We start from the raw sequence: 12,428 nt of genomic DNA, 5'->3' as shown, positions 1-12,428 counted from the left end.
TTGTTTGATATCGGTCTTCTGCCAGCTGGAGCGTTAATATTGGACCATTTTAGTCTGCTCTCTCATTAATACGACTTTTTAGTCACGCTAGCAGCAGGAGTCAGACAGTCGATACGTTGGTTGAAAGGTAAAGAATCTCAAAGAATCTTTATAGTTAGCTCATGCATTGCAAAATGTGACCTTATACTTTTGGTGATCCCTTTATTCTGTTATTATATTTTTTTCATTGAAATGTTCCACATCTGTTTGTTGGATTGAACAAATATTTGGTGCAGCTATTGATTGTTTCAAGAGGATAAACAAGTCTGACTTTAGTAATGCCTACAAATTTATTTCTAAATCAATGTGAATGTCTTCACAGCTATGACAACATCTGTGCTACTTTTTTTTTTGCTCCATTTTTTGTTCAGTTTTTAAATTTCTCCTTTATTTATGTTTTACTCCCAATACATCGAACTACTAACTTTCACATTAGCTTCAACTATGCCTTGTGTTCAGTGTTAACTGGTAAATATGAGAATGTCCACAATAAAATTAAAAGGAGATTCAAAGCAGAATTGGGGAAGCAATGTAGTCTGTTAGTTAAATTACACCTCCAGTGCACAGAGACTAAAGGCCAATCCCATTTCTACCTCTTAACCCTTCTCCTTAGCCCTTCCCCTTCGTCTACCCCTTCCCTTTGCCCCTTGAAACCAAGTGGTAAGGGGTAGGGGTGAAAACCTTCCCTTAAGAAATGAGGCACCACTTGATTGCTGTTCATTATCATGCATGTCTGATAAACAGCAGCAATTAAGCTTCGATCATCTCGTTCACACTATGGATCTCCGTGTTGATCTTCTCCATTTATTTATACAGTTAACAGCCCTCACTTTCAAGAATACATACTGAAACAACAATCACCTCCCATCTTTTGTAGTTTAGATCAAATATATGAGAAAACCTAAACTATTTTATTGATAATCATTTATAAATGCCAAAAATATTTACATTTACACGCCTCCTTCATTGTCCATTGTGCCATTTTGCAAGTGAATGCACTGTATGGTGGGAAATTCATCATACCCCTTGGTTTCAAGTGTGGTCATGGAAAATCTTCATTTCAAGGGCCCTTAGCCCTAGCCCTCAATTCAAAAGACAATTGGGACACCCCTTCACCTGAAGTGAACGCGCAGAACCAAGGTGAAGGGCTAAGATGAGGGCTAAGGGTTGGAAATGGGGTTGACCCGAAAGCTCTTGGAGAGGCAGCCCCTTGCTTGACCCCACCAAGAGTGCCAATAAGGGGGAATAAAGGGGAGAGCTTTTTGTGACCTAGCTGTATGGTGGGCCAATGAAAGTTTACCAAATTTTGGTTCCTTGTAAAGTTAAGCTGTAATAACCATATTTGTTTTAACTTAAACAGTCATCATTCTTATCAAAGCAACAAAAATACACTTTTTATTTAATGTGACTTCCATATATTGCAGTGTAATCCAAAATGTAAACCAGTTTACCTAAAGAGCTGTCTAAGGCCATAGACCTTAAACATGGACATAGTCATGGACAATGTCAACTATTGTTCCTGCAGGAAAGTTTTGAAGCATACCATAGTGGATTATCAATTATCAACAACTACCGGCTTTTAACTTTTGAACTTCTGCCTTAGCATGAAAATGCCTCCAATTTTCAGTATTGCTAACATAAAGCGTGCTTACTTGGCCAGTGTGGACACATTAGCTTACTGCGTTCAGAAGCTGGTTAAAAAAATGTTATGTGTTTAACTTAGTCACAGTCTTGCAGAAATGCTAGCTTTGCTTGACACCTTCAGTGTCAGGGATGCAGCCTAGCTCAACTAAGATCTTGGACAAAAGCACACTTGAAGCCTGCTACAGTGAAAAGGTTAGATTTCTAATTGAATGCTAATTTAATTCATTTGTTAAATAAATTACTCTTGCCACAACTTCATCGTTGTGAAGCACCAGTGTTCTTGTTGTTATTCAGAACCAGTGAAGTGGACTGGGGGACGGCGCTGTAATTCTGTCATACATGGGATTTGCTGCTTTACTCCCGCTTCCCCTCCCACTCTCATCTCCCTCTCTCTGTGGTTTCCTCTGGCTTTGCTCACTCCAGTGCACCCGCTATAACCAAAACTAAGCTGAAGGGACACTGAGCTGTATGTAAATCAATTTGGAACGCATCCGCATGTGGAAATAGAATTAGACTTGTCAACCACACCTCTTCATTTCCTTCTCTCTTCCATATCTCTCTGTCCTTCTCCTCTTTTTCAAGGCATACAGGACCATAAGTAGCAGCTATAGGAAGGCTTAGGGTAAGGCTTGTGGGGTAGAGGGGATTAAAAGAAATCACTGAAGTTAGCAGTCTTCAAAGGAAGTAGAGAGACTGCAAAAGAAGCCATATTTCTCTCAAATGGTTTCATGCTTGAGGGGCTTTGCGTAATGGAGAATTATTACATGAAGCATGGAGTCGCATATATGTAAATGAGTCTACACACTTAAAAGAACATTGTACTCAGTGGATGCATGAGAAGAGGATAGAATTAAAACAACTGTTTTCATGCAAACAACACTATACATATTTGGCTTCAGCCTTATCGATTACGCTGTGGTAGTTTATTTCAGCTGGGTTTGATTAGTTCTTTTCAAGTAAAATTCATCACATCAGGATCGTTCAATGACAATTCTGTTCGCAATAAATTTCAGATACAACAGCCGCCGTATCTGGCAGGTTTTATGCAGCAGAAAAAGGATAAGAGGTTTTGTATGGTCCAATGTAATGAGTTTTTCTGCTGTGTCGTTGCCTGTGTGGTCCCTGCATTGTGCTCCATATCTCTTCTTAGCCGTTCGCTGAAACTGTATGTCCACAATCCACTCATGTCGAGATATGAAAAGGGAACAAAAACATGGCGCTAAAGGGTCTGAGTTTGACAAAGTTTTATTTCTATTGTAAATCATGCTCCTAATTATGTTCAGACAGTAAAGAAAAGGATGATCTTGTAATCAATAATTCAGACTATAAATACATTTTCAAAGAAATCTGATTGATTCTGAAAAAAGTAGTTTGTATGTTGCTTAGGAAACGTGGAGGGAGATTATTTTTTATGACAAATCACAGTACCGTCTGCCTCCCCAAGGTGCTATAAACGAGCCCCTCATTCATCACAATTAACCTGGGCGACCATCAGTGAGTCTTTAATTAGACGTTAGGCTGTGTCTAATGAATCGCAACACACGCTAAGGAGCACTGAATCAAAGGTTATTGACACAAGCAATTATACAGGTATATATAAATGTAAAAAGAGAGCGATACCATGTTTTTACCACATCAGTATGTAGGTAGAGCATTAGAAAAGACAACTTTTGTCAGTTCAGAGGTTGCTGCTGCTTACTTTTAAACTTCACCCTTAATTGCCACTGGATTGACAGGATTCCAGGTCAACAGGCCCATCTTGCAGAGTCCCAGCTTGGTCGAGAATGCACTGACCAATCAACGTCATTTAAGGAGAACAAGGAAGTAGCTACAGGTCGGGTTAAAGGGATATTTCAGGATTTTTGAAGTTGGGTCAAAAATGAGATGAGATACTGGGCTATAGTACTGGCATTAGCCTCCAGTGATTTCTGTGAAAGTTGCTCCTGTGATTATTATGAACTCAGAGGGATCTGCAGCATAGTGACTGTAAATGGGAACATTCATCATCACTCAAGTCGAAATCTCTCATATTATCTTTGTTTTAGTTTGGTGTGGTGTTACTATCCCTGTAGAAACCCGCAGACCCACACAGCTGATCAGAGGATAACAGTTTTTACGTAAAACTAGTTAAACTACTCGGATAAAACGTTCCTATTTATAGCCACTACACCACGGATCCCTCTGAGCTTGTAATAACCACAAGATCAACTTTCACAGAAATCACTGGAGGCTAACGCCTCTACTGTAACCAAGTACCTCATATGACCCAACTTCAAAAACCCGAAACATCCCTTTAAGTTTTACTGTTAGCCTCTAAACAATGGTGACTGGTAAGGTGATATGCTCAGATATGGTGGTAAAAATGGTAGGTTTCATCAACATTTTTATTATAATGTTACAAAGTCATTTAAGAGATGATTTTATCCAAAATTACATACATCTGAGAAATAGACAGACATTCAAGGCATCAAGGACCTTGCCCAAGGGTCCACACTATACACTGATTGTGCCAAGACTGGATCCCCAAGCTCTTTAAAGTCAGTGATGTAAACCACTGAGCTATCCAGCTATTGATGATTTAAAGAGGGCAAAAGAACCATACTGAAAGCTTCTTGGTGGTAAAGATGTTTTTACTCTTTTCCCGACAGGCCTCGGCATGAGTTTGATTCACCAACCTACTTGATTGATAACAACGATAGCGGATGCCTGTTGTCATATGTTTCTGGCAAGGGTGGAATGTACAGTAATTGTGTTGTATTTTTTAGGCACTAAGTGGATTTTATAATTGCAAATGCCAGTCCAGGGTTTGTGCTCCCTGGCAAATCTGAGGCGTTTCTGGATGTTTGCAGGCCTCAATAATGGCTTCTTAGCAGCTATTCTTCCTTTTAAGCCTTGTTCCGTCAGTTGTCTGCTTATGGTCATTCTGGAGACTTTCACAGACTCTGATCTAGAAGCATTCATCTCTGCCTGAAGATCAGCAGTGGTCTTCCTTCTGTCTCTAGTACTTCAAATCTTGAGGTGTCTGACATCTGCTTCAGTTAACTTTGGTTTCCTGCCTCTTCCTTGGCACATTTTGTAAGTACCAGTCTCGACAATTGACTCCAAAGCATACTTGACCACACTGTGAGAACACTTTATGTCTTTTCCTATTTGTCTCAGAGACCATCCAGAAATGAATCAAGCATAACATTCAACCACTAAAGCTAATTTTTCTGTTCAGGAATGCAAGTAAATAACTATCATTTGACACATTAATCAAGAAATATTAATGTGCTTTACTATTTTTTCAGTTTTTTTGTAAATCAGTAAATTTGAAAATTAATGGATAACAATAATAATTATATTTTAGCATTAAAAATATCATTTGGGTTAAAGAGCTTCTTTATATTGGTGTATTGACCATTGCAGACACATAAAAAATGATTTTGGTAATTACCAATTCTGTTAATTTAGGGCAGCTGTGGCATAAACCTTACTTTGGGTGGTGGTCTAATAAATTTGTTAAGCACTGTATATTTAGCATGATTATCAGAAAAAACCCAAACAGTATATTCGATTCACCTTTTACATCTGTCAGTGGGTTTCAACAAATTTTAAAGTAATAAAAAGTGTCTAAAAAAGCTGACTATGACCATTCAGTGTTAAATTAATTGAAAAACACAGTGTTTATTTATTCCCTGACAAGCGGTGATTTTGGAGATATGTTTTTGCCAGATGTCAGCAGTTTGTATGTTGCCTGTAGTACAGTGAGCTCGTTGGGGTTGACATGCTCTTTCTCTTATATTAATTCTTGCACCCTGAGTGAAGTTATTCACTGAGTTAGAGTTGCTGGCTATCACTTATGCTGTTCCTGAAGGACACATAGAGCATATTCTTCATCAGTAAGCATCATCTTGCTATGAAGCTGACTCTGCTTTGTTCTTGCCAGAGGAGACCCACCTTGTCAAAGACGCTCAAGAGTACCTGAACAACCTGGTCCACTGATCTGTGCTCTTGTTGTTCTTTATGATTATATCATTCTCTTTATGTTGAGTGACAAGAAAGGAATTTTGCAAATTCATCACAAGTTATACATTTCAGTTTTATTCATAAATTCTGTCAGCAGTCATTTTTAACATCGTTTAAGAAAACTGGAAACGGCATTTGAATAAAACATCGTATTTCTGGTGGGAAATGAAGGGATTTTTAGACCAATTCCCTATCCAAATGTTGGTGTGTGATTCCATCTAAATTGCATTTGATTGGCAGCATGTTCTACTTTACAAAAATAGAAATGGAGGTGAGTATTTGTTGCTGAGAAATGAGGAAATTCTCTGACATTCTGAAATACATCTTTTGTGAAAAAAATATGAGGACACGCTCTAGGTGCAGTGGGATGACATTCTCCATGGATGTTCAATGAAAATCTGAAATTCTAACCTGTTTTTGAATGTGCCCTGGAGAAACTAAAATCTAAATTTTATGGTGGTGTTGTCAGCCCAAAGGTTCAGATTTATTCTGCAGTGGTAAGAAAGGCAAAGAGAAAAACATGAAAAGACAGAATAGAAATGGCTACAAGAGCATCTGATCATCAGCGGTAACGTACACAGTACCACAACCACAGGGCTTGAAGGTAACCAATGAGGGCGGAGGAAACTCTCTTCAAACACACTGTAAACATTCATCGCCCTCATAAACTCTGTGTAATCTTGCCAAAAAGTTGATTAGAGGCAGAGTCCATCGTGTAAAACCTGCAGCTTTAATACAGCATGTGTTCTAGTACCAGGGGCCAAGCTGGCTCTCCCAAAAGTACGGCACGAGAGCATTTGCTTGGAATTATCGCTCACATGACACAAATCCCTTCTTTACTGTACTCACATCCTGAATTAGAGCATTTTGAATTTGCCCTCCTTCACAAAAACATGTTTATCAGCTGCATTTGTAACAATGTTCTTGCAGGGTATAAAGATTCATATTTGAGGGATTTTTCATTAAGCATATGCTGCTGTGATGTGTCATCCATTTTTAATGAGACGTACCGTCCTCTTTAAAGTGATTACTTGCCGCTGGCTTATCAGATTTGGTTTAGAGCTTGCTAATGGCATCATAAGGCACATTACAGCGATAATAAGTATTTAACAAAGTTAAGTGCAGTCAGGCTGTTGGCATGGAGGAGTGATCCTTTCTGAAACAGGTCAAAGAAATTGAACTTAAAACATGGTGATGATTGAAATAGTCCTGAAGTATGAACAAGTTTACATTATTGGCTCCATTTACACTTCGTTTTCTAGTTTGTTTGATGCAGGCTGTGTAGAATTGCAAAGCACTGTGAGAAATGAATGAGTCTCACTGATTTAGACAAACACTGCCTTCTAGTTTTTAAGTCCCCTCTCCCTCTGTCATTATAAATACCTTATTTTTTTGTCAAGAAAAAACACATGGACCTATTCTTAAAGTTTTTGTTTTGACAGTTTGTTTTCTTAGGAACAGTTATGTTCTTAGCCTTAGTGGATTTAAAGTGACTGTTTTTCATCACATTCACCTTTTGACCGTGTTATTCTGAGGTTTTTTTTATATCCCAGACAGAAATGTTTAAATCCTATACAAAGTTGCTGAAAATTTTGGCACCTTTTCAATGTATTTCACTTTCTTGTGCTTCATGACTTTCTGATCCTCTCTTCTCTTGCAAACACGCACAAAATAGACACACACACATCCTAAGATCATCATGTCTGATGTCAGTGTGATTATGCAGCTGCAAAAGATGGGTGTTCCTGCTACTCCTCTACCAGTGCTCGGGGGTGGGGCTCGCTGTGTCCATCTGCTCGTGGCCTTAGGAATAAAAAAGCGTACGCACTCTGGGACACAGTTTAAAATGTCTCCACATACACACATAAATGTAGAGAGAGGGACATGCACCATATAATTAAATCAGTAGGGACTCTACTCAGCCATGCAGGATGCCGGGGAATTCAAGGACATGTACAAATCACGTAATGAATTCACAGAAAATCAAGTCCCTCCTAGCCTTTAAAACTAAGCATTTTATCCATTTGATCCCCAAAAATCCTTATAAGCGATGCTGAATCAACATGAAGTATCACACCAGGGGCTCAGTTTTCTGCAGACTTGTTCAACTTAATTTAGATGCACAATTCTGAAAAATCTGGACATTTAATATTTTTGTTTCTTTCTTTCTCTGTTCTCTTGTAGGGGTCTTTTTGCAAGCCATTACACAGAGACACATTACCGGGAGGATGGAAGTGCAGTCACTGGTGCTCACAAAAACACGGTACAGTGGCACTGAAATGCTTTTGACATTTATGGACATTTATGTTGACGTGTGGTGGTGGCTCACTGTTACTCTGTAAAAAGTGACTCCTACAAACTATCACAAAGAGAGATGTTTTGTTTTTTGCATACTGTGTATCAGTTTTAACATCTGCTTTATTAAGGCAACGGTTAAATATGTTTTTGGATTGAAATTAGACACTGATTTCCTGTTTTTATTGTTTTTCCAGTATTCACAATATGGCATAATTGTGTGTTTCTGGAAGCAGTTACTGAGCATTGGTCTGTGGCCTACTTGATGATAAGCTGTGTTTTATGCTGGATTTTTTTTTAGCCAACTCTGCCATCAGGGTTTTATTTTTGAATCCCCTATTAGCAGCTCATCTATTTCAGACTATTTCTTTCTTTGTGTATGCTTGCTGTGCAGAGCACACAGACAGCTGCTTTTTTCAAAAAGAGGAAGAAAACACTAATGTTCATTTAGAATTTCAAACAAAGTGAAATTAGTTTTAAAAGATAACTTAAAAAGATATTTTTTCATTTAAAAATTTGGCTGCATACTCTGTATTGGTGCAACCAATATGGTAGTTGAAAAGTCTGAGATGTGGCAAATGCAGCCACCACCTTCACCCACTGCACAAGACCTGCGATTAAAGTTGGTCTCCATTCATTGTATATAACAGACAGCTGTTTCACAGTTACAAAATGCTGGGTTGTACAGTGACACAGACCTGGCGGCACCACTTTTTCACAGCTTATCAGGCCATAATCCTGCATTAACAAAATGATACTGTTAAGTAAAAAAAACCTTGTGAAGTACTGATTTGATTTACGAAAGATACCTATATTATCAGCCTCATATTGGCATCGACAGATACTAGCATAAAAACTGATTTAGATAGCTAAAGATGGTTGAGGTCTTTTTCTTTGTTCATCTCCATCCCTTATATCCCTTATATAGTGTGTTCTTAGGACTTAAGTTCATTTCTTTGTCCATTCTAAAACCCTGAAGTGTTTTAAGGACTGAAGTTTTAGGTCTGAACTAGGGATGCACGATACTAGCCATTTTATATCAATATCACCAGATATTAGCCTAAAAAGTGATTTTGTGTATTACACTTCTCTCTGCCTTGGATGCTGCCATCATATCTATGTCTGTGGATGGTGAGAGAGTGGAAGTTTTAGAACAGTTCACCTACCTTGGCAGCGTAATCCATTGATCTGATGACTGCAAGGCTGAGATCAACAGCAGACTTACACTGTATGGGAGCAAGACAGTGTGGTCTCCCTGGTATGTGAGCATGCAGATTAAAGTCAGAGTCTTTGGGTCCTTGGTCCTTCCGGTCTTACTATGTTCTTGTGAGACCTGGACATTGACTGAGGCCAGAGGCACAGCCTGGACTGCTTTGTGACAGCTTCTCTTCGGTGCATTTTTGGGTATCACTGGCAAGACCATTTGTCTGATGCTGATGTGTTCAGGAGAGCGGGAATGAGAAGGGTCAGGTGCATGATACGGGAATGGCAGCAATGCTTCTACGAGCACCTGGCATGCCTTCCTGGGCCTGATCCGGCTCACTGCATACTGGGTGCCCAGGACCTGGCCGACCCCTCCACAATGCCAGGGATGACCGTGTGCATTTTGGAGGGGTCAGCTGGGAGGATACCTGGAGAGGCCATAAAAATCTGCCTCCATCAGCTGTAAAAACAAACTAGATTTAATATCAGTATTGGCTCAAATTATTTTTTAAAAGTTGGCATATCAGATATCTGTAATATTATGCATCCCTAGTCTGAACCATTTATATAGTATTAAGGCAGTTATCCAGCAGTCTTTGACAAGGCAGAGTGTTAACTTTAATGCGCAGTTAGGCTAGGGGAAGAAAAACAAAGCTCTGTGAAAGATGTTTCAAGAGAATAATCGAATTGCACCTGAGTCCTGAACCACTGAATTGAGATGGGGTCAGGTAGCTGTAAGAAAATGACAAATCCACCACGGACGTCATGTTGTGATCCATGTTTTTATCTTTATCTTTAGCTGCTTCAGTTGTGTTTTTTGTTTCCTATTGTCATTGTGTTTTTGTTGTCTTGTCTGGAACACTTTGAATGCCTTGTTTCTGAAATGTGCTGTACAAATGAACTTGCCTTGCCTACCTCGCCATCTGTATCGATATTGGTATCAGCTAAAATGAATTTGTAAGTATGAGTAATATCAGTATATTGGATATCAGCAAATATCGAATATTGTGCATCCCTGTTTAAAAGATTTCCAAGTTAAAGACTGGTGGTGGTGGGCAGCACAACTATTGCATAGGTTAAGAGCTCAACTCCAGCACTGGTAGCTAGCAGAATTGTAGACTCCACTTGGCAAACTCAGATGATGCTAAAAAAAAAAAAAGAGCTACTCAGCTTCACAGAAACAGCATGTTTCTTTCGGTAACACCTAAATCAAACTGTATTATAAATCAGTGCAACTTTTATAATAGATTTGTCATGACTGAAATCAGTTTATGTAGCTATATGGCTAAGAATAGTAAAAGGAAAGTTTCTCTGCATCACAGTAGGTTTGCAATTCTGAAAAAATACCCTGACTTAGAGCTTCACTCCAATTTCAGCTAAGGTGAAAATCACTGTTTAATAGGATGAGTGTGAGGACAGTTTGACAGTTTGTTCACAGCTCAGAGGAGAAATGTTTTCTAATTTTGTGATGAATGACAAGTCTATTTACTGCATACTTATGCAAAACGCATCCCAACCCCCAGCCTTTCTCTCATATGCACCGTTTAATTTTGAGTGGGAACAAGTTACAAGCACCGCATCAGGCTGCTAAATAGATGAACTGTATTGTCTTTGATGAGCCTCACACAGCAGCACGCTTCCTGTGTCTGCTGCCGCTGTGGAAAGGCAAGGACTGTAAATAAACTCTGCTGTTCTCTGAGTTATCTAATAACAAAATGGATCAAAAAAGTGTTTTGCTCCTTTGCTCCATTGTTTAAGTAAACTCCTCTAATTCATCCTTAATTGTCAACCAGAAGTAAAATTATCTTCCTAAAAGTATATTTTTGTGGTGTAAAAAAGCACACAACAAAAGTTTTTGTGTATAATATTTTGTGAAAATCCCTAATTTAAAGCTTTCATATTTGATTGGCTGATTCTTATGCAAATGAAAATTGAGTATTCACTTATATTTATCTGAAAGGGTGAGAAAAGAAATGGTACAATATATACAACATATTATAAAACTGTCTCATACTTTAAAAAGATGAATCTCCTCCCTTTAAGTCACTTTAGAGGGGATAAAACAGAATTAAAGGGTAACAGATGTATTCCATCTGTGCTCTGCTTTTGTGTAGCTTCAGGAAAATCTTCTTAAGATGATCTTACATGACTAAATATTTCACTTTCTTTAAAAGCACAGTCACACTGAGGATAACTGAGGGAGACAATCACTATTACTGATTGATGTTTTCTCATATGAAAGGTGAAGTAATCTAGGTCAGGCATAGCCTCAGCACAGAGCCTTTGTAGCTACTCTATTTTTAAACATAATGTAATGAATCGCCGTTTCATCACCACCTGGATCAGTCTTTTCTACTGTAATTGTCAAACTGAGCTAGTTGGAATAAAGAAAGCCTTTTTTCCCAAAAAATCCTAACCCAGATTTCACCCCAAAGTATATCTTCCTCCGTTTCAGTATTCAGAACAAGAAAAGGTGTGTGAAGTGACTAATGATGTGCTTCCAAACAGTAAATGGAGGTCTGTATACTGTCTTAGGGACAGTCATCTCCTCTACTCCTCTTGTTCCCAGACAGAAGTGTTTCCATTGTGTCTCAAGATCCCTCTTTTCTTCATACGAGACCTCTCTGGTGGAATGAGAAAAGAAAAACAATTACTATATTACTGTCAACTCCCATCTGTGTCAGTTTCTCTGCTTCTGGATGGTTTGTACTGACAGTGATGATATGAAAGACAGTTTTGCTGAATCTTGCACTCTCTTTTAATATCAGATAAGATGCTGGAGTCACTGTCTTTTAATACAATAAATGTTTAATTATATTATCTAGTGTGGGAGGCTTACGTTGCAATGCATGTCCTAATCTTCGGAACATTGTGTGAAGATTGTTTTTTTAAAAACAGGGCTCTTTTTTCTCTTTTAGAAGAACTGCTACTACCACGGCAAAGTGCAAGCGCATCCAAACTCTGATGTCTCTCTCAGCACCTGCTCAGGCCTTCGGTAAGAAACATGACCATCATTTATTCTGTATTCAGGAGGCATGTTAGCACTGCCCTTTAACTGCTATTTACCACTGCAATGTTTATATTTACTTATAGTCACTCTGTAGAGCTGCCCATCCCTCCTAAGCCCCTTAAGCGCGCTGTCAGTGAGTTGGTGTGTGACCCGTAGGAATAGTAGAAAATGTCATGCCTCATTGTCTTTGTCCACGGAGACATTCAGCAAATATCTGCACTTGTTTGGG

General features: G+C 38.7%; 1 protein-coding gene across 6 annotated transcripts in view; it reads left to right on the top strand.

Moving 5' to 3' along the window:
- adam12b (ADAM metallopeptidase domain 12b) overlaps nucleotides 1–12,428 on the top strand; it is a 166,832-nt gene that overhangs the window by 91,740 nt on the left and 62,664 nt on the right. For all 6 annotated transcript variants that reach the window (XM_041789975.1, XM_041789973.1, XM_041789974.1 and 3 more), the window contains 2 exons: nucleotides 7,876–7,954; nucleotides 12,108–12,184. In XM_041789975.1, the coding sequence (XP_041645909.1) occupies nucleotides 7,876–7,954; nucleotides 12,108–12,184 (156 nt within the window). The remainder of the gene's footprint in view (nucleotides 1–7,875; nucleotides 7,955–12,107; nucleotides 12,185–12,428) is intronic.

The sequence above is a fragment of the Cheilinus undulatus genome, linkage group 6, assembly GCF_018320785.1.
Source record: "Cheilinus undulatus linkage group 6, ASM1832078v1, whole genome shotgun sequence".
Taxonomy (NCBI): domain Eukaryota; kingdom Metazoa; phylum Chordata; class Actinopteri; order Labriformes; family Labridae; genus Cheilinus; species Cheilinus undulatus.
The sequence above is the reverse complement of the archived record's forward strand: the minus strand, read 5'-3'. Positions and strand labels throughout refer to the sequence as shown.